At 33.9% G+C, this 24,476-nt stretch overlaps 1 protein-coding gene across 1 annotated transcript in view; it reads left to right on the plus strand.

Moving 5' to 3' along the window:
- Window positions 1–8,139: 8,139 nt before the first annotated feature.
- The window catches only part of sn (fascin domain-containing protein singed), a 76,787-nt gene continuing 60,450 nt past the window's right edge, over window positions 8,140–24,476 (plus strand). Inside the window, exon 1 of the mRNA XM_080174803.1 lies at window positions 8,140–8,195. Coding sequence (XP_080030929.1) covers window positions 8,178–8,195 — 18 coding nt within the window. The 5' untranslated portion in view covers window positions 8,140–8,177. The remainder of the gene's footprint in view (window positions 8,196–24,476) is intronic.

Genomic DNA, 24,476 nt, shown 5'->3' on the forward strand with positions numbered 1-24,476 from the left:
CAATTATATCTTAAACTAAGGGAGTAGCACCCAAAATAAAATTGCTTGAATGTCGTGTTACGAGACGCCACAAATTCACCCCCCCCCCCTCCCCCACTTTTGTCACGGTTTGCTCATCTTTTCTCCCTGGAACGGATAGAGGGGGGAGGGGAGGGGGGAATTAAGATGTCCTTGATTAATGTTATGGGGGTATAAGAAATCAAGTCCAAAATTTCTTTGCCCTCTTCTCGATTAGATTATCATCATCATCATTAGATCTTTCATCAGGAGTTGAAAGAAAAAAGAAAAAGAAAAAAAATTTGGGCGATTTTTTCTAGGGGTGATATCTCTTGGGAGGGTGGTTGTATCCTTTCCCAAAATTGTTTAAAACTTGTCTGGGCATAAGAGAATCGAAGCAGTTCTTGAGATCTTAGGTACACATACACAGATAAACATCTTGTTACTTTTATCTCCAAAAGTAGCCAAGCCTTCGGCCCCTCGGGGTTAACAAGACTGGTTTTAATATATTTTTTTTTCATTTTAAAATTCAGAGAAAGCTGTCTATATTATGATGCGATAAATAACGTATATTCTTGTTACATTTTTTGTTTATGAATAGAAAACCCATACATCCTTGATATTTCTTAAGAGATGCCTAAGGCTATCAAGACTTAATTATTATTTCTCACAAATTCAACCCAGGATTTTACTTATTTACAAATTTGGGGCCTTGCAAAGCGTTGGCAAAAATAAGTTTGGGGGAGAGGGGGGGGGGGGGTGGTAAAACGTCAGCTTGTGTTTACCTCTATTAATACATGGAGGGAGTTGACAATGGGCTGTTTATTACACATGTCCCCAAAGTTTTGTGATAACGTTATTCGTAAGGTTATCAACTTTGAGGACTTTTATTGAATTTTGATTTATTGTTTCATTAAGTTGAGTGTTCAACGTTTTAACCACTAATTGTAATCTACAGAAGATGTAATTTTGTGATTATCATAAATGATGTACATCAATTTATCAGCCACTGTCTTATCCCTCTAGATCCCTGTTGTTAATTACATTAATAGAGGAAAAGTTAAGAATAGTTATTTCTCGCATCGTATTATAAACAGCTTTCCTCGGATATAAAATGTACAATTATAAGATTAAAACCAGTTTGTTTAGCGCCGAGATGCCAAAGGCACGGAATAAAAAAAACTGGTTTTAATCTTATGATTGTACATATCTATATTCGTAGAAAGCTGTTTATAATACGATGCGAGAAATAACTATTCTTAAGCCTATAATACGATGCTAGACATAGTTTTTTTAGTATTGATGAGAACCGGTTCTAATCCGCCGGATTCGAATGAATACGAGAAAAGACTTTATTTTCTATTAGAAGAAAGTCATTCATACTTAATTTTGCAAGTAGCAAAGCTACTCTATAACTTACTTTGCCCGTCTGTGGAAATGTGAATAGAAATAGAAGGGAAAAATTTTTTTTTTCTATTTCGGAAATTAAAACAGAATTCTAATTGCTCTATTAATAACTTTGTTTAACGGAATTTTTTATTACAGACATACAGGCAGACATCCTACATCTTAATCCTAACTTTAGAGATTCAATAATACACACAAACATATATGAGGATATATATTAAAACTAAATTTATTTGAATAAAATCATTATTCTTGCTTTAATTGGAGATTCAGTTAATCTTTTTGTAGATATGAGATGATATTCTAATGCTAACAAACAGCATCATAAAAAAATAAATTAGATGAATGTTTATTTATTACTTTTTGCAAGGATTATATTTAGTAGAGCAGCTACCATATAACTAGGATATTATGTAGGATATTTGTACGTTCGTGCGCCAGTCATTGTCACAAGCAGATAACGTGTAAGTAGGTTCTGGATATCAAATTAATTTGATGATTTTTTATATGCACTGTTATAATATGGCAAAATAGGTTTGCTTCTAATGGTCTTTGTTAATATGAAAATTAGGTAATCATTGCTGAGATGCTTGAGTACTTAGCCAATATTTTTAACCAATTTATGAATAATGCTAGCGGCTAGGCCCCTAGACGCCCATATGGACACTTGAGTAAAGGGGTGTGGGGGTAATTGACCCTCTTTAAATTTTACTTCTAAAAAGAAAAGGTATTTTTGAGGGAGGTTTTAAACCTTCCAGGACCTATGAGAAGCTTCACTACAAAAGAAAACCATACTTATTCAGTAGTAAGTAAGATTCTTTGCACAAAGACAGACATCCTGTTACTGATATAAGGATTAATCTTGACGTTATAGAAACCTTACAACTTTTTAGCAATGAATTAATTTTTATTTTTTAAATATGTTTTAACTTTTTAAACTTGTTTTATCCTTTTTTGTTGAAGGTAGGCTTCCCCAAAAAATCTTTTTTTAAAAATTATTTGAGGGAGGTTACTTTTATTTCCACCTGAGATTAATGGATTAGATTAGATTATGTTTTTTATAAGTCCAGAGGTGGATTCTTAAAAACAATTTGCCCTACTTATCGCTTACACAGTGTTTTCGAAGGTGCTTTGACTTTAGTGTCAGAACCTAAATTAGGACATAGTGCATTTTATTACCCTAGGTTAGGTAACTTCATTTCACTTTTCAATAAAATCTAAAATGCAGCGGTTTTTCAGAAAATTAGATTTAAAAATTTCAAGTTCAATTTTCACCCACTAGGAGTTACCGCATAATCATGACAAGAAAAGCAAAGATTATTTATTTAAAATTTTGAACAACTTTGCTTTCATAAAGTCAGTCATAAAACCTCTCTATATATGATTTATTTAAGGCTGAATTTCCGTGACCTTAGCAAAGCAATTGATAAAAGTGGCCATTAAATAACTCACTTCAGGAGTGGTTTTATGAAGAACTTTATAAAAGCAAAGTTGTTCAAAGTTTTAAATAATTGATCTTTGCTTTTCTTGTCATGATTATGCGGTAACTCCTAGTGGGTGAAAATTGAACTTGAAATTTTTAAATCTAATTTTCTGAAAAACCGCTGCATTTTAGATTTTATTGAAAAGTGAAATAAAGTTACCTAACCTAGGGTAATGAAATGCACTATGTCCCAATTTAGGTTCTGACACTAAAGTCAAAGCACCTTCGAAGGCACTGTGCTTAGTGGGGCAAAATTGTTTTCGTGAAAAATCCACCAAAATCACATTAAAAATCTACAAAAATTAAACAAAATCATAGAAGGGTTATTAACATATGATTTTGTTTAATTTTTGTAGATTTTTAATGTGATTTTGGTGGATTTTTCACGAAAACAATTTTGCCCCACTAAGCGATTAGTGGGGCAATTTTTTTTAAGAATCCACCTCAGGAAAATAACTATTTTATATAACTATTTTGTTAGTTTATAACTATTTTGGGGGAAATGAATCGTCCCTAGCCAAAAAATACCCTTAAAAGATTTTTATATTTTTATTTTGAAACTGAAATATAAATATAAATAAACCAACCCTCTTTTTAAATTGCTACTAGAGGCCTATAGGGGCGTAGCCACTAGTATAGTATGAAGTAATAGAAATTTTATGACATACATATAATTTAACTATATTGCTTTAAAATAGAATTATACATTTTACAACTTAATTTGTTTATTTTTTACATTTTATTTTACTAATTTTGTATTTAAATTAATGGCATGACTAAAATCATATTTTTTTTACTGTATTATGTTTTGCTTTTCTTTAGCGTTTCTTACAATTATTGGACTCCTATGCATAGATGAAGAGAACATTGAGCTTTTTATTACACAAGTTTTATATTGATGTTTTCTTATATTCTAGGCTTAACATTATTTGGAAATTTATTAAATTTTTATTGGTTGGTTTATTTAGTTGAGTGTCCTAAAGGTTCAACCACTAATTGTAATCTACAAAAGGGGCAATTTTTGTATCATCATTGGGGATGTACTTCAATTTATCGGCCATTGTTTTATCCCTTTAGATATTTGACTGCAAGGTTTAATTCAAATCACTCGACGAATGATTTGTCAAAATTAAAGATTAAATCCTTAACTTTAGTCTAAATTAGATGTCATCTATAAATGGATATTTTGAGCTTCGTTTTTTTTTTATCCTGGAATCAATTTATAAATGACTTTATGCAAATTTTGTTATTTGTTTAAGTAAAACTATTTTGTAATAAAAACTAAATCTGCAACCTAATCATGAAATCTTTTTATTTTAAACACCAAAAATTCATGAAAAATATTACACCGGCGTATTATCATTATTTGGTTTGATTATGTAGTAGAAAAATTAGATCATGGAAAGAAAACGAAGTAGCGGATATGTCACATTTTCACAGTGGCTTTTAATAGGTTATTTTAGTTTAGGTTAAGTAAATGTGACCCGTAAGGTTAGGAAATTGGCCCCGCAGGATTAGAGCCACCCGCAGGGGCTAGAAATAGGAGAAAAGCTACTGTGAAAATACAACAAAACCCACTACTTTGTTTTCTTTCCATGATCCAAAAAATCTATATTAAAAACAATTTTTCTCATTGGCAAACAACTTTACCCGTAATTCTTTACTTCTTTTCTTTGGTGCTCTCACACAAAGTGCCTGTTGAGCACGATAAACCCCCACCATTATTTTGATCTGAATTAAAAACAGGGTAAGGGGTTAATTTTTCTCCTATGCTTAACCAATGCAGGATGACCTCTAACCCTGCGGGACCTCTTTCTGCGATGCAGGGTTGTGGGTCTACTCAGTACCAAATAAAAGCTAACCTAACCTGTAGTATAAACAAACAAATGAAAAAATAACTCCCCCCTCCCCTTCTTTAGTTTAATACAACCAGCTATGCCCTAAGGGAACATAAATGAAGGGTAGATAGTGTGATTTAGAACATATAATTTAAGTAAATCTACTTTCAATTTCAGTTTAAACGTTAAAATAAAAAAAATCAGAGGGCAGCTGTACCCGAACCACCTCCACTTCCCTAAAAAAAACTTTCCTAGACCTATAAGAAGCTCTACTGTAAAGGAAAACCTTATCGGTTCAGTTGTTAGTGATATCATTAACAAAAAGAGAAACATCATATTACTTTTATATAAGGAAAAATAAAATATTTGCTAACACGGCTGTGCAAATTTTGGCAAACGAGAGCAAACTGTCACAAAAATATTTTTTTGCGCCAAAAAATTGGCTATTGATTGATTCAATGAATTTAATGAATAGCTGAGTACTGGTAATTGTTAATGGGCGGGGCTGACTTTGTTGTTGTTTTTATCACAAACTTTTAAACAGGCAAGCAAATATATTTATTAACTTTTCAAAATTGAATCATGAGATCCTAGCGAGTCATAGTTCACTAGGTTTTTGCTACAGTTTTTTAGCTTCAAATTTATGCGGATTTTTTTATTTGCTTTCTGAGAAACACTACATTAGCTAAAGCTATTTATTAGTGTCCTTTATTATTATCATATTTTTTGGGAGGGGCAAGTTTATACTGTTATATTTTAATGTTTTAAATATGATATTGGCATGTTATATCAAGTATTATTTGTCAAAATTCCTTATTGATGCTGGATATTTGAGTCCAATTTACAATTTGACAAGGATAACAACATCCATAAAAGCGAAGCTCTGAAACTGTAAGACAACCAAGCATTAACATTTGTACAGTGTCAGAAATGAATAATCAGAATATAAATGTATAAGAGTCAAAATAAAATTGTTTGTAAATTTGTTTTAAAAAACTGCTTAAATACAAGATAATGTTTAAGGACATACCAACATCTTTAGCACTTGATTATAGAGATGCTTCGTTTAAAACATTGTACTTTGTTGTCCTAGGAAACAGTATTCCAAAAATCAGATAAATCGGATAATTTTATCAATTGAAAAATTGTTGTTAAACAAGGATGACAACATCCATAATTAGGGAATGTGTACAAGTCGATTTAAAGTGTATTTTTTAAAATCAAGAATAGATTTATCGGAGGAAATAAACACAAAACCTTGTTTTATTTTGTATGATGACAACATAAAAGATGCTCATACCAATTGGAAAAATTATTTTGATACTGATATCCCAAAAAAGTTTGAAAATTGAACCAAAAACACTAAAGATGTGGGAAAATTTGTAAAATATATAAAAATAGCCTAAAACCTGCTAAAAGGCAGTCTGACTGCCATGTTTGTTTGCTTAAAACGACAGGAAATTTAATTTTGATATCTGTAACTGAAAAAATTTTGAAAATCGGACCATAAACACCAAAGATATGGAGAAAAATGTGAAAAAATATAAAATAGCATAAAACCTGCAAAAAGTCAGTCGGAACGTCATGCTTGTTTTCTTTAATCGACAGGAAATTTAATTTTGATATCTATAACTGAAAAAAAATTTAAAATCAAACCATAAACACCAAAGATATGAAGAAAAATTAGAAAAATATGAAAATAGCCTAAAACCTGCCAAAATGGGGTCTGACTGTCATCCATGTTTGATACTTAATTATGCTCCATATTAATGGGAATGTTGACAAGAAATTTCAGCCTTCTATCTTAAACAGGAGCCGAGAAAATCACGTTTCCCCTATTCTGTCTCAGACGGACAGACGAACGGACAGACGGACGGACGGACATTTCGAATTATAGAGTAGCTTCGCTACTAAAAAGGTAAAAATCAACATGTTTAAAATGGACGTATTGACATTCTGGTAAAGATTATAGTGTTGCTAAGCTTTCTAAATCGTACATAACTACTACAGGAATCACCACGCAATTTTTGAAATCGATAGGCTAATTCTAACATGATAAATTAAGGAAAAAACAATCAGTTCCAGACGAACGGACGTATGGACTGACCCTAATTATAGAAAAGCTTTAATAAACACAAGGTTGATTATTTACAATGGAGGAATGCTTTTAATTATTATTTTTCGCATCGTATTAATGAAAGTTTTTCGGGGAAAGTAAAATAAAAGATTGATTGCAAATCTGTTGGTCTCGAATCACGAAACCTTAAACAAAACCTTTACATCCTTTGAAGCATGACCAACAGTTAGGCGGACAAAATAATGTATAGATTAGATACGCATATGTTATAGGAATCTTCATTGAAAATTTCAGCTGTCTTGTTAATATAATCTTTTTTTAGAAAAATTTATATATGATCATAATTTAATAGACGTCTAAATATAATTAGATAAATTAGCCAATTTCACTATAATTTTTTAATATCCAATAATAATATCAATAATTGCTAAGTTGTATAACAATGATGTAAAAATATGTAAATTTAGAATCTTTATGAAATAAAATTAATATAATTTTTATTAGTAAAAGTGAAGCTTTTCTATAATAAAGAATGTCCGTTCGTACGTCCGACTGTAACAGATAGCTCTTATTCAGTAAAGTCAAAGCTTTTTATTCTAAGGGGATGTAAAATGAGGGGCTTCAAAGATTTCAGGGGGGTATTTAATGTATTTTTAAACATTTTTGGTGGGGGAAAATGATGAGGGATTTCAGACTTTGGGGGCGGTTAAACACCCCCTTACCCCAGCCTTGGACGTATATGCATTTATTGTTAATTTATTTAAGGCTTGTCAGAAACGTCCTATCGTTTTCAAACTTTTCATATTGCTTACTTTAATAGTTAAGCACAGTTTAGGGAGCGTAGCAATTCTTTATATTTATTACCAGAAGGTCCGTATGTCCAATATAATAATTTTTACATGATAAGATTTTTCATTTCATCTTTGAAATAAGGATTCCTAGGCCGATAGTATGTTATTTTTTAGTATAAGTATGCTGTATTTGAAATAAATTATCTATTTTCAGTATGGCTTTGAAACCGATTAATATCCGCTAGATTAGAAGCAGTTCTCAGCCATACTGAAAAATCATGTATAGATTCGAATTATAGACAGTTTTCCTCCCATATTAAAATTAAAATCAAATGATCAATAACAGTTATTTTGCCCAGGCCGTAGGCCCCTCAGAGCTAACAAAACTTAATCTTAAAATTTACATGTTTTGATATCCGCGGAAAGCTGTCTATATACGATGCGGTAAATGATTATTTTTTGAAATTTTTGTCTTGTCATGATTTGTTTCGCTTTGTTTTTATGTATTTTGTTATCCTTGTTTATTATATATGTTTTATTAATTTCAGATTTATTAAATTCTTTCATAACTTATAAATTGTAAAATGGTGTATTTGGATCAGGTGATTATTCATTTTTAGCCTAATTACTTATACCTAGAGGTTGTGAGACAGCGCAAAATGGCACAAAAAATGACGCTATACGATAAAAAAAACCAATGAGAGGCGATAATAAATTTTACCCTTGGTCAATTACAATGTATACTGACCTCTCATTGGACAACTTTATTTTATGACGTCATTTTTTTGGCGCCATAATGCACTGTCTCAGAAGTTGTATGTCTGTATGTCCGTCAACTTAAAAGGTGACACTGTGCCGACTTTCAATTGGGTCTTTAAATATCAGCCTCCGTCGAAAATTTTAACACGACCAAGTCGATACAAAAGAGCACAAAGCAATTTACTAGCAGACGAAAAATTGCTTGGCTTATACATCTTTATATTTATTGTCCGTCTGAATCTTAGAAAAATTAATGTTTTTTTCTCCAGCTTATACCAACAACGAAATTGATTCGAAAAAGTCACGAAACCTATACGTGTTTTTCAGCTGTCGTTGGGGGTCAACACATAGTAAAATTGACGACATTTCCATCTGCCCCCCAAATATTATTTTAGATATATTTTGCTTGTTGGTTATGCCTTATTCCTGTTTCTTTCTACTGATAACAAGGATGATAACATCCATAAAAGCGAAGCACTGAAACGGTAGGACAAACGGACATTAACACTTATATAGTATCAGAACTAAATAATCAGAATAGATGATGTTTATGGACATACTAACATTTTTAGGAGAGTTGCTTCGCTTATAAAATTATACTTTGTTGTCCCAGGAATCAACATACCAAAAATCAGATCAATCGGATGATTAGATCAGAAAGAAATTTGTTGTTAGAGAAGAAAAAATTAACATGTTTCAAATAAACGTACGGACATTCTTGTAATGATTATAGAGTTGCTACGCTTTCTAAATAGTACCTTACTACTACAGGAATCACCATGCAAAGTTTGAAATCGATAGGACAATTCTAACATGCCTAAATTAACGAAAAAAGCTATCTCTCTTGGATGGACGGATGGACCGACCCTAATTATAGAAAAGCTTCGCTTTTAACAAAGGAAATTGGGTATAAAGGGGGGGGGGAGTGAGATAAAGGATTTCTCTAAAGATATTTTTCACGTATCACATTTCCCTAAAAAAAAATATTAAGGAAAATAATTCATATTTTATGTAAGCACTAGTGGCTATGGGACTATAGGCCTCTAGGGGCACTTGTAGAAAAGGGAGGACCTTCCGCCTTTTATTTTATTAGAAAAGTACAAAATATTTTTTTTGTGCGGGCAGGAATTTTTTCTCTTTTCCAATTACCTTTTTCTGTTGCAAGCAAATTGTTTTCGGCTGCTTGGCTGTGTTAATATTCCCGACACTATTGGTTGATTTTCAAAGACCCAATGGAGAGTCGGCACGAGGTCCTTGGGATGGGGAAATACAGTTATTTAAACCCTCCCAACTTTAATGTTTTATTGTAATGTACATAAAAAAATGGGTACTTGCTTACATGTGGTAGACTGGAGCACCGAAACCCCCCCCCCCCCCCGCTTAGTTTTGACAAAAATCAAAAATAAGGGGGGGGGGGGGTAGTTTTTTAATGTCTGGAAAACGGCAAGGAGGAAAAAAGCACAGCAAGGCAAAGACTTAACCCCCCCCCCCTTAATTTTGAAGAAAATCAAAAATAAGGGGGGGGGGGGTAGTTTTTTCACTGTACAACACGCCAGAAAGTTGAGTGAGGCAAATCAAGTAAATCCAGTATGCCAGAGGGGAAACCTTATTACAGGGATATTCATGTTTTGGGGCATAATTTCCTTATTTATTGACTGATTTTAGTAATTGATGTATCCCTGAACAGGTAGTCTTAAGGAGAATATATCAGAAGTGTTTTCATGGGGGGATATTCATGTTTTGGGGGACAGTCCCCATGAAAACACTTCTGATATATTCTCCTTAAGACTACCTGTTCAGGGATACATCAATTACTAAAATCAGTCAATAAATAAGGAAATTATGCTCCAAAACATGAATATCCCTGTTATAAGGTTTCCCTCTGGTATACTGGATTTACTTGATTTACCTCACTCAACTTTCTGGCGTGTTGTTGGAGATGCGATCCTCAATTTTCAAATTCTTTGAACGTACATATGAGACTTTTACAGAAATGCTTCGCATCCACAACTATCTATCTATGCTTGATATAAAATCAACACTATATAGATCATATTATGAACCTTTGATTGACACGCGCCCTGCAATTAACTAGTAGCACTCAGGGGCAAGACACAATTACTTTAGCTAGGCCCAAGGCATTATTTGTATCAATTTATGCATTCATAGGCCTGTTTCTACCTATATGACACCATATATGGGTAACGAAAGCCTATTCATGGTAATCTGTATGTGATTTGCTAATAGTATATGTTTATTAAAGATATTATGTTTATAGTTAATGTAATCATATAAACAACCAGTACATATATGTATGCCTACAACTATGCCTGATTTACGTCACATATTAACACACAGATATTTAATTGCACAGACAAACACTAAAATCCTGGTCCAGAGCTAATGTTATAGCATGTACCTCTTGAATTTATTCAGTTATTTACTAACTCTCCTACCATCAACTTCTCTTTCTGGCTTTAAAAAGGTAATGACTTAGTTGTTTGGCATGCATTGTAGTTTAAATTTAGGCCCCTTAGTACTTAGCATGAATTGAGCTCAGGCCTTATGTTAGAAATCTAACACTTAGCACAATTCACTGCTTGGGACTTAGGGCACATTTCTGTCCTACTCTACTTATAATTTTAACACTTATCCTGTAAATATTTCCATACCTAACTTATGCACTTGTGATATAAATACACTTTATAAAAACATTTTCCTTCCTTAATACTTAATATACTTATATGATTCTGATCGAATATCAAAACCAACCATTTATTCTTAGGTTAAAGCAACATAATACTTCGCGTGGGTCTTTTGTTGAGCTTCCACCAGCTCAACCAAATTCGTATTATACTTGTGGGAATAGAGGGTTAAGCATTCTAAACAAGCGAACCGACGATGAGAATGTCTATGTGTATTGCATTAAAATTAGGTTTTAGTAGTACTCATAGAAGAGCGGTCTCCATACCTAAATATGGACAAACGCCCCATTCGCACACACAATGGTGCAACTTACCGGTTGTATCTTAGAAAAAATTTTACTTCATAAATTTTTTTTCTTCTTTTTCCTTACCGTACCCGAACCGCCTAAGGCAGGTATTTTTACCAAAATCGAATAATTGTAGCTATGGCAAAATCGGATTTACCAAAACCTGTGATACTATTTGAGAGCAAGGTTAGGACTATGAGGCGTTTGAAGAGATAGGGACTGAAAGGCACGACACAAATGCAATTGAGAGCCTCGTGTACGAGCAGTTGCACTAGCTGACACTCTAGAGGCCCTAGAGAATGCTAGCATATTTGTGGCCATTGGTCGCCGCCCTATAAGGACACTCGCACTGGTTGACACTCTAGAGGCCCTAGAGAATACCAGCACACCGGCACCTCCATGTCCGCCTCTCTTTAGTAAAACACTTGGGTTGGAATAATCTATGATTGAGCTATGTGCAAAATTTTGATTTCTGGACTTAGTCAGAATTTTGAAATTTGGGAGTTGTGCTAGGTGGCGGAGTATATATATAAATCTTCGGACTTAGTATGATTTTTACTTATTCGAAAGTTCTCTAAGTGTTGAAATACTTGAATCTTTGATACTTAAACCAGAACTTATTAAGAATCAAGCATGGAGTAACTTTTCATTTATAAGCTATCAAAATACTATTTGTAAAGGACCATTTTGAACTGCCTTATTAAATGAAAACTTAGGAGCAAATCCTATAGAACACGGGAAACGCTGTTAGTTGGGATACATATTGTCTTTGGAGCCATGTTTCTGAAACAATATGCCGAAAGCAGTTAGTACTCTTGAGTCGTAGTAAAGGGCCAAAAGATTATTACAAACTTGTAGCATTTATACACAAGTTAAACTGTACTAATACTTTGGTGCCGTTAGAACCGATTTTCTGAGATTTGCACTTACTTATACATGCCTAGGACTTATATTCTTAATGCAATTCTGATTTATACGCGGATGTATCAAAATAACCATAGCCTCAAAAAAAATTTTGAGTTAAACAAAATATTTCAAAGTCTCAAAGATATTCTCAACATCGATCGGTTGGAATGATATAAGTGTAGACAAATTGCTGTATGCAATCAGAGAAATAATTCCTGAGACTCTGAGCAAAATATTCCACTTTTGGACTTAGCACCGTTTCTATTTCTTTTGTTACAGAGAGAATCTCGAATTTCTGGACTTATAGTAATTTTTATGAAATTGTGAACTTGGTTGGAAATTTACCAAAATTTCGGACTTGTAATAATTACGATTTTTCCAACTAGATTAACAAATTTCATTTTCCACACTTAAAAGAAAATTTTGTCTTAGAGTATTTTTGTCTTAGCCAAAATATTCCAATTATGGACTTAGAGAGATTCTACTTCTTTTGGTGAAGGATAATTCTAACACTCTAATACTTTATAATTTTAAAATCCTTAACTTAGCGAGATTTGCATTTAGTCAAAATATTCCAATAGTGGACTTAGAGTGATTCTACTTCTTTTGACTTATAGGCAATCTCTAAAGTAGCTTTGTGAATGAACTGTTAGGAAATTTCATCTCGGACAAAATATTCCACGTCTGGACTTAGAGTAATTCTATTTCTTTTGTCTCAAGAAAATTCCACTATTTTTGTACTTAGCATGATTTCATTGAAAGATTTTTGGACTTAGTCAAAATTCACTAATTTTGTACTTGGTATAATTTCAAAAAAAAATTTTTTTTTCTTAATTAAAATTTGCTAACTTTTTGTACTTAAGATAATTTTTGATTTTTTTTCCTAAGCCAAAATTTATTGATTTTGTACTTAGAATAATTTCATTAGAAACTTTTTGGACTTAGTCAAAATTTTCCAACTTTGGACTTAGAGTGATTCTATTTTATTTTGACTTAGAAAGTTTTTAATTCAATCTTAACTTAGAAAATCTTTTGTTTGTATGTTCCTTACAAACACATACATAGATACAATAAACAGTTCACTCAACAATAAGTAGGACATGAAAACTAAATTTTTACTTGCTTTGCTAATGCTAAAATTTCTATTTCATGTGCCGCCAGAATTCAACAGACAACTTGAGAAGAGTTATAAACCATCAATCATTAGTGATAGTGAATATTAGTGATTTAAAAGTATAGTCAACAACCTAAGCCCTATATGTAATTTAAAAGCACACTTATAAGAGACAAAGTTCTAGTAACCAAACGCAGCAAAAGGTTGCAGCAGCCTATCTTGGGAGTCTTGGGACGTCTCTAAAAGAAGTAGCAAGTAATATTGGAAGTACTCTACTGTCTTTATAAAACATCCGGATTAAAACAAAGAAAGAATATTTTCTTTTATACCATTGAGAAAATTTAATTTTACTTAGGATTATTAGTATAAAATCTATAACCAAGTAAAATAAAGTGTGTACATATAGTTCATAGTCTTTATAATCTAAAATTGTTACCTTTTTAGAAAAAAAAGTGCACTAATTCAGCTAATTTGATTTTCAATAATATTTGACCAAGCAATAACACCAACCTTGTAGTCTACTTTAAAGAGTTTGATTGACAACTTCCAGCGTATAGATTGATCACCTTGCGTAGGATATCACACTTCAGTAAGACACATAGAATATTGTGTTCTCACTAATTAAGTAGAGCACATCCGGTCTATAATAACCTTGAAAACAGACTGATTATATTCATATATATAGGATAATCTAAATTGAGTCTCAATAATATAGTTATAAGGATTGAAATCACAAGTGAAGCCCCGTAATAATTCGCGAATAATACTTAGTAGGATTGGTAGGCATACCCTAATACAACTATAAGTATTGGGTGCGAGATCTTTGATATTCAGGCAAAACAGTTGCAATACTATTAGAATATAGACGATCCTTTGGGAGTGAACCTTAGTAAGTTATATTCATAAAGCCTTACAGGAATAAGCAGATTGTAAGCTACATATCCTTAGAGTGAAGTAAGAATTCAACAAGGATTATAAATTGCTGTTTTTTTTTCTCAACAATAACATTTGCTAGGAAAAGTCGACGCCTAAGCAAATAACAGTTAATTTGTGATAGTATATTAGCATACCCAAATTAACTTCGCTGCAAACTTTAACATTCTATCTAACTTTATAGCTAATTTGTATAGCTAACTAACCCACATTAGCTTTGTAAGCAAATATAGAATAAATCTAAGTAAAAGTGTTTCTACAGTTGAGCTTAATTAAGGATAAGAGTGCATTAGCGCACACTCCAGAATAAGATTCCAAGCTCACACGCAAGCATTCACGACGTAGAAACAACTGTAGGTGAAGTAGACAATACATACTCATCTATATTTAACAATTTTAAAAGAAAAATTTGTTATTGTAAACAATTCCTGATTGTTTTAACGTTAAGTGCATTAGTCGGTTTCTTCTTGTACCTCTGCTATTTAAATCCTAAAATAGTACAACATCTCATAAGCTTCTTTAAAGAACTCATAGAAAGTTTAAAAGCTTTAAGCTAGCTGTAATGCCATTATTTAATAAAAGTAAGAAAGATGACAACGCTGAAAAGGCGAACACTCCACGTCGAGGACGCTCGACGACGCCTGGAAGAAGAACTCCGTCAGCTGATGCAGCTTCTGCAGGAGATGATACACGAAGAGAGGAACCAATGCCCAACCAGGAGGAACCAGAACAGAATGGTGAGAGAACCAAGACGCCAGAACCAGACAGGGAATCTGTAAGATCCATACCCATGCGAGAGGACTCACCAGACGCACTGATCAGAGATCGATATGTTAGAGCAACACTAGCAGATCCTCTGGGAAATTTCCTGTTCCCACAATTCCTGGATACAATAAGACTTTGTAACCCCAACCTACGTGTGGACTCAGAAATGATGAGGAACTTCTGTACCAACTACACACAGAGTATGAGGGAATACAAAGAGGAACAAAGACGTGAAGTTGAGTTAGAAGCCCAGCGTATTGTACAAGTGGAGAATGACAAACGCACTCAACGACACTTCAGTAACTTCACCAACCAAACTGGAATTAAACCACCAAGCAGCTATGCAAGTAAGAGCACCCTAAGCAACGATCAAAAGCTTAAGTTAGCCAATGGAACCTTCCCTCTCAAGCATTGCTTCAAAGGAGATGGTAAACCACCCTACATTACTGATTACCTATCAGAGATGAACACTGCTCAGGAGTTATGTAACCTCTCAAGATCAGAATTTGAAACCTTTATGCTTAGAACCACAACTGGCGAAGCATATACTACTATCCAGCAGAGTTTCAATCTTGGACTATCTATTGAAAGTGTCTACAATAGCTTACTGCTACAGTATGATATACTCATCAGCCCACAGGAAGCTCAAGCTAAGCTGATAGCCTTTAAGGGAACAAAAGCCATGTCATTCCCTAAGCTTGTCAGTACAATTCAGAATCTTGCCAGCAGAGCCGCTGTTCATTATACAGACAAGAAGGAAAGACAGAATGTATTCAACATAACTGCAGTGGAGGCACTCAAACGTAGCTTACCAACAAATAGCCGCAATATAGCATCTGAAAACCATCACAATCTCACACATGATCTTGGAAGATCCCCTACATATCATGAGTTGACCGCTTCCATGTATCCTAGAACTGAAGACCTAGATCTGGACCTACAGCAGAATGGTGTATCAGCCAGTTACAATGGAGACTTATCGCTTCATAAAAAGACGAACAACACCAACTACTCACATGACAGGGATACAAGAATGAACAGAGACAAACAACCTGCTAAAGTTGCCGCTACGTCAAGCTATTATAAAAGGCCAACAGTTAGAGAAGTTACTGCTAAACCAGCCTATCCTAAAACCTACAACAGAGAAAACAGGGATAATAGAGATAGGCAACCACAAAAGAACACCAAACAAGATTATCATATCTCCTATGGTACATCCAATAAGCGCTACTGCGGTGCATGTGGTCAAAACTCCCACAAAATATCCGATGGATGCAGATTACTGTGCGATGACCAAGGACGACAATATCAAACAGCACTAACATCCGGATACTGCCCAAGCTGTCACAAGAAGTATGGCAAAGACCTATACCACGCGCAACACCTATGCCCTGGACGACCAGCAATGATGGAACTGTACCATAGTGGTAAAGTAAGACCTGGTGGTGTGTTTAGACAGGCATATGAAGAATGGGTTGAGGCCAAAGCCAATGGGCAATCCAAGGAGCGTGGCAGAACAGGTAGAGTTAACGCTATCACCGTTCGAATGGATCCAAACGACCCCAAGATTTTAGCGGTCGATAGTTCTGCAGCTATCATGGATGAAAATAGGAAAATGTACTTGAACTGTTCCGGCTGTATGTCAAATGGAAACTACGATGTATACATGACAGCTTTGTTTGACTCAGCAGCAGACAGAAATATCATGTCAACCAGCTATTTTGGTATGTTATCTGGGGTACAACAAAATGAGGTTAAGAACCATCTGGAAAAGAGTGACATGGTTCTTGTCAGCTATTCTGGACACAAAATCCCAGTAGCTGGAGAGATAACTCTCATGATTCGTCTCACACAATTCTCAGGCATCTATAGACCAGTACCATTTATGATTGTACCTGAGGAACACAAGAATGTCACACCTATGATCATTGGAATGAACGGCATTAGAGATCTCCAATTAGGGTTGACTTTCGTTGCGGATAACCACCCGCCAGCACCATATCTATACTCTATGTTCCATCCTGGGAGAGTACTAGATAGCCTGTTCTGTTCTGATTATGAGTTACAACTCTGCACAGGGACAATAGACAAAATTGACCCTAATGAAACTCAGACTATAGTAATGAACATCAACCATTTCTTCAACTTAGCTCCTGGAACAAAAGTCATTCTCAGCGATGACCACATTGCCAATGATAGAAATGGAGGAATTAAAATTCAACCTGGACAAACGCAACTGACTGTCAACAACCGAGGACAACTTAGTGGAAGAGCAATGATAACAAATGTCACTGAACATGCAATCACTAACACTGTTATCACCGGATACTTGGAACCAAGCAACCAATTTGTAGTCAAGGAGATCACCACAGACTTTGATTTTACGCAATCATTCCTACACAATGTATCTGTGACAACTGAGCTAGATGAGATTGTACAAGCCCTGGAGCGACACGCAGAAAAGGATACGGCTCCAGCCATCAATCAGATTTCACTAGACACCAGAAACCACTCAGTTCAACTCTTATAGCTACCAAAATACAGCGCCATCAATCTGGTAGAACGATCTTTCCCTTTAGCTGATGGATATATACCGAATCCTACAGCTATAAACAATGACACTCCAGTACCAGGAGTAGCCTTATCTGACTACCGATCTAATATTGATGAAATTCTAACTACACCAGATCCTGAAAAGAATAAGCTTTTTGAAAATAGTGATGACGTTATTGAACTTGGCTTAAAACATATAGCTGAATCCGATAACCTCATGGACTATGTAACAGAACCTACTGGCTACAGTGTGCCTAAGGATCAGTTTGTTAAACCAGAGGATCTTGTGGTGCTGTCAGACTATCCACCAGAGGTAAGACATTATATAGAAGACATATTCCTAAAATCTTACCCTGATATCATATCTACACATTCTACTGATAGAGGTAACATGAGTAAATATCTAGGCAATTATACAATTAGACTAAAACCTGGTCAAACTTTACCCCAGCATAAGAAATTATATTATTTATCACCCGTAGAGAAAATGCAAATGCAATCTATCTTAGAGTTTTTGTTAAAGAACGGCACCATTGAAAGAGCTAATTTGGATGGGGATTCCTATAACAACTATGCAAGCCCAGCTTATCTGATTCCAAAGTCGGATCAGGGGAGCTGTCCTCGTTTAATTGTAAATTTTCAACAATTGAATCCTTGTCTGCAATCTGAACCTGCACTGCTACCCACAGCAGAAAATTTGATTCAGTCTCTAAGGGACAAATTTGTGCATAGTAGTAGTGATATGGCTAACGCCTTTCATAGTATAACGCTAGAACCTTCTTGCAGAGACCTAACATTGTTTGCAACCCCCTTAGGAGCTTTTAGACATGCATCCTTACCAACCGGCATTAAGACTTCACCTGAAAGTCTATCACGATTTATGGAAAAGATATTACACTGGGAATTGGTTTATGATGATAATGGTAATGTTGTAATGGATGGTGATTTAGCCAAGATGGTATACTCACCTATCCCAGAAGTCCAACACATTTACGATGATTTCATTGTCTCAACTGAACTAGCTAAAACTAGATCAGAATCATTGAATATACATTTTAAGATTTTGAAGAAAGTTATGGGGAGAATACACACGCATAAAGGAAAGATTAGTTTAAAGAAATCACAACTTTTTAAAAGTAGGGTAAATTTCTTTGGGTTCTTCATTTCACATAATTATTGCTGTGTAGATCAAAGGCGAGTACAAAAACTTCTAAATATTCCCATGCCTACTGATATTACTATAATGAGATCTTTTATGGGAGTACTACAAAGTATGCATAAACATTTAAGATTTGATATTATGGCTCCTACACATATTCTAACTTCACTTACTTCTACTAGAATAGGTAAAACTTTTGTCCCAACTCCAGAACAAAGACAAGCATTCGAAGACATTAAAGGAAGCCTGCAAGAAATACCACGCTTTAACTGCTGAAAGACTGCCACAAGTAGACCAAATACCCCAAATTTGAAGCCTTCAGCTTCTATAACAAAAAAGTTCTAGGCATTTTAAAATGACATTTTATGTACAATGAAAATTTTGAAAGAATTGCAATGCTCATGTTGAAAACTTTGAAATTAAACTACGTGGCCTAGAAACAAAATTATAAGCTTATTTTTGTCAAAAATTTAGGTTTCCAGTAACTAATTATATTTTTACAATAAAAATACCCATTTTTATAGTCAAAATCATTAAAAAAAATTAAGTTTTACTTGCGTTGTACCGAATGTACTGTAGCCAATCAGAAGGCTGAATCAGGTTAACAACCAATCACAGCTAATCTTTTATTAGTTTACCCCTTTGTTTCCGCTATGATTTTCGTTTAAAAATGCAATTTAAATCGAATTTTTTTCATAGATTTTGACTATGAAATGTGGTGTTTTTATTGTAAAAATATAATTAGTTACATGCAAACTAAGTTTCTGACAAAGATAAGGTTATAATTTTGTGTCTAGGCGACGTAATTTAATATTGTTTTTTTCTTTTATGAGCATTGGAAATTTTTCAACAATTCCATTGTACATAAAATGCTATTTTGAAATGCCTAGAACTTTTTTGTTATTGAAGCTGAAGGCTTTAAATTTGGGGTATAGGGTCTTCTTGTGGCAGTCTTTCAGCAGTTAAAGCGTGTTATTTCTTGCAGGCGTCCTTTAAGAAAGCTTTAGCTTCAGGACCAATTTTTAGCAAATTAGTTAACTTATCTGCACCTAAGATTATCTTGTCAGACGCAGCCGGCACCTCAACTGGCTCATATTCGGCAGTCTTAGCGCAAATAGTGACACCAGAATTACAGGCTAAAACCCTACCCCCTGGGCTAAACTTCGATGACCCTGTACACCATGTTATTTATGATAATAGGTTACCAATTTTACCCCTACCTTTGCAGAATGAAGGTGAAAACATTAAGGATTATGCGAAGCGTATGTCTGAAGATGGACCACCTGAGTTTGAATATTTGGCTAGTAAAACTTTGGGCTATCCTGAAGACACTGTACACAATAGTCTCGGGATATCTTTACAATTGCTTCTAGAACTAAATAAAGTTCAAACACCTCTGACCACTATCCTGCAAAGAGCATCAAAAATTATACGTTCTACGATGTTGAGACAAAAGTATATTCAATTTGTATTTAATAATGATAGGGATAAATTCTTAGAATTTATTCGCAAACTAGAGCATGGATATGTATATCTAGATCCGCAACAACTCATATTTGAAGCTCTTAGTGTAGCTATGTACCGTCCTGTGATAGTTATCACAAATATAGAGGGTGTCAAACCTGTCACTCAACACTGTTCAGACAAAACAAAACCCCCTTTTGTATTTTTACTATATGGACACAAAGAGCAACACATAGTAAGACCCGCAATGGTTTCATCAACCAATAGCTTTAATTTAAAATCTTTAGCGTCTATGTTTGAAATTATCGCATACACCTCAAAGAAAATTACCGTTGCTGAATCAAGATTACATATCATAGACATTGAAATCCTAGGAATTATTTATGCAGCAAACTCGTTTAGAACTCTAATAGGTCCAAGCTGTGAATGTACTTTGTTAACAGACGCAAAGTGTGCTTATTATCTCTTTAATCCTAAAGCATTAACAGCCGTTAATAAATTGAAGAGGTGGAATACCACTCTGTTAACTCTAATACCGAAGCTAACAATGTCTTTCTTAAGAGGAGAAGACAATTTGGCAGATTTCTTAACAAGGGCATATAAGGCTACTTTACCAAGCATTAAAAAGGTAGCCCTACCTAAATTTGTTAAATCTGGGTTTGAAGATAACTTACCCCAATATAAAGTTTGGACTATTGAGGAATGGACACAGTTCATTATGGATAACCCCGACTATTTGGGTTATGATGAACAACCCCCACAGCCAAAGCAACAAAAACCCAAAATCACCATAAATTCACTTGCCGCAGAACATAGAGTTATAGGCAAAGTACTAAGACCTTTGGAAATCCTAAAAGAAAGGATTAGCATAGAAAATATAATTGCAAACCAAAAAGAGGAATACTCTGATATTTACACACGTTGTCTAACCTCTAAATCAAACACCTACACTTATAAAAGACAGAACTACGAACTTAAGGACACGATTCTGTTTACAAAAATAAAAGGAGATTTAAAAGTTTATCTCCCAACCAAACTATTACCAGTATTAGTATGCTATACTCATCTTTTGTTAGTACATAGTGGAGAAATTAAAATGCTTTTGAATATGCAAAATTTCTTCCACCCTAACCTTAAGAAATATGTTAGAAATTACACTAGATCTTGTTTAAATTGTCAACTTCAAAATTCATCTACAAAACTAGAACAAGTAGGAACTTATAGTACAATTTCAAGACCTTTTGAATGTGTAAGTATTGACTATATACAATCCTTGCCCCCATATCGTAGTTATAATCATATCCTCACTATAGTCTGCCAACTAACAGGAATGATTCTTGCATATCCCATGAAATCACTCACATCCCGTGAATTTATAAACAAATTCATGTTTTATTTCTATCCTAATTTCTCCCCCAGACAAATATTGTGCGACAATGCAAAATCATTTTTAGATAAGCAAAATTTAATATTCTTTGCTTCTATTGGCATCCGAGTTTTGTATTCTACTGCGTACTTTTCACCCTCTAAAGGATTGGTAGAAGCTAGCAACAAAGTAATAAAATGGCCAATCATTAAAATTTTGGCGCAAGACTCAAAAACCTCATGGGTATATCTACTACCGTTAATAGTCCGACAATATAATTGCACTAAAATACCAAAAACTGGATTTTCACCCATGGAATTATTATTCGGGACACGTAGCTCCCTGTCTAAATTGTTCTTTGGAGCAATAAAACCGGATGAATATCACCCTGAAATAGCACGCACAGAAGCTTATGTGCAAGACCTCTCAGACGGAATACAAGAAAACTTGGACATTTCAGCAAAAGCTATTGAAAAGGGAAGGGAGGCAAGACTAAAGTATATTAACAAAACCCGCATACACAAACAATTTGATATAGGAGACCTTGTCTTGGTTAGAAATAACACCATTACACCTGGTGTTAACCCCAATCTTAGACCTATCTATCATATTTCACCCTATAGAGTTTTAGATGTAAGCCCTAACAGTTGCACGCTTGAAAGAATTTCTGACAAGAAGACTGAAATATTTAAATACTCTTTCAACGAAATCAAAAAGTTCAAGCCAATTGACGAACATTTTGACACCCTCCCAGAGGAAATAAGGGATATTATCACAAAGCCTTATAATAAACTCACAAATCAAGAGATAGCCACATTAGTTAAAAATGACACACTTCCGCTTATATTTCCGGTTAATTCAAAAGATCCACAACCAGGAATACGCGCACACTCACCCTTAGAAACACGAAAAGAAGCGTCACAAAATAAGAAACCATTAGATTCTGATTCGGACATAGAGGACTCAAGTGACGACGAGGACATGACACTCGATTCCGTATTTATTACCGGAGGTCGACGACTTAGGAAAATAAATGATAGACATGTCAGATTTCGGAATGGCACAAGTTCACAACCGTAATTTACATTTCCATTTACCCTGTAAACTTGTGAACAATATGATAATATGTTATTCTAATCTGATAACTAAGTTATCATATTCATGTAAATGTTCCCACTCAAAGTTATATATTCAGTGGTATAATATACATTTTTTTTTCTCTTCAACGGGGAGACCAACTATATGCAATATACGTCGACTAAAGAGTCGATCCCTTCAAAAAAAAAAAACACTTACATAGAAACAAAATTTTTGCATATAGAGAGTTTTGAATCTGTATAGGCAAACAGAGTCAAACGATTGATACAGATTGTACAAAAATACGAATGTTACAAATGTTAAATACGCACCCTAAAATATACACAAAAACTATTTAAAACATTTAATACAAATTGTACAAAGTGTACAAACATAGCAGTACTAATAGACAACCTATATATATACGCCTTGAATTATGATGAGTTGATTAGTTATTAGAAACTATAACCACTCTACATACAAAAAAAATATGTCAAAAACTTTAATTATAACTTCGGACAGGAAACGCCCACTCAGAATTTTAGTAGTAGTAAACAATAACGATAACTTAAATTTTACCCTGAAATTGAGTCAGTTTACTATAACATATCCACAAGTGAGGAAATCACCAACCTTGTGAAGTACTACAGTTATCACATAACACGTAAGTCTTAACAGAATATTTTACAAAAGTTATAAAATGCAAACTAGATTCCGAAAGCCTATGCCTAGATCACAACGGGTTCTACATGAGACCTTCGCAAACCTAGTAGAATATTGTTATAACTTGCTTACGATGATTAAAGAAATGTTAGCGTTTAAAATTAGTTGTGGAATCAGCCAACCTAGTCGTATTGTACGATACTTGCACTGTCGTATACTTAGAAACACTTATAGAGACGCATACAACCGTTTGGTTATACGGTATAGACAGCAAGAGTATAGAAACCGACAGACTATAACAGACGAATTACGGGCAGTAGCACGCCAAATAGAGAATTTGAGAGACACAGTCCTTCTTATTTCTGGACATTGTACTCTCCCCACTATCCACGAAGAGTAAACTAGATTACAATTGATTCTTATAATCTGAGTTTCTAACAATGACGTACGGACGTATCCTAACGATATAAAAGTTTTCGCATACGATAAAACCTCTTGTACATATGTGTATTGATGTAAAATACTTATATTCTCATATATCTCTATGTAATTATTGAAAACGATAGAAAATTAATCGCATAAATCATAGTAGAGACATCAAAAAGAACATAACAAGAAATTTTGTTATTTATACAAGTTATCATAAACCAAGTGAATGTAAGCTAAACTAAGCACCTTGCAAAAATAAACTTTAATTATGTATCTAACTAAATTAAGGAACAGACAGTAATACTTATAGAGTAGCTACGTAAACGGGAGTTATACACAACAAATACTAAATCAGTAAATAACAGTGTATACGCTACTTAAAATTGCTATATTTATTTAAACAAAAAGTAAATAATCTTTAGAAAGGTATAAAAACTTTGACAAATATTTTTCTTTGGTGAAAACTTAAAATTTAAATCAATTTTGAAAACAGAACATAAACTTTTATTTTTACAGTAGTTGAAAAATATTATGATAGTAAGAAGTTTTCTGACAATTTAACATCTTAGTTAATATAATTTGGACATAAGCTGTATAATGGCACATAATAAAACTTCGAGATTGCTAAACGTTGAGTTTATACATAAATGTTGAATTTATACATATAAAAAGCACATAGCCTAATAACAAGCTAACGGAAGCC

Source organism: Acartia tonsa, chromosome 10 (assembly GCF_053477335.1).
Source record: "Acartia tonsa isolate MP-2025a chromosome 10, ASM5347733v1, whole genome shotgun sequence".
NCBI classification, from domain to species: domain Eukaryota; kingdom Metazoa; phylum Arthropoda; class Copepoda; order Calanoida; family Acartiidae; genus Acartia; species Acartia tonsa.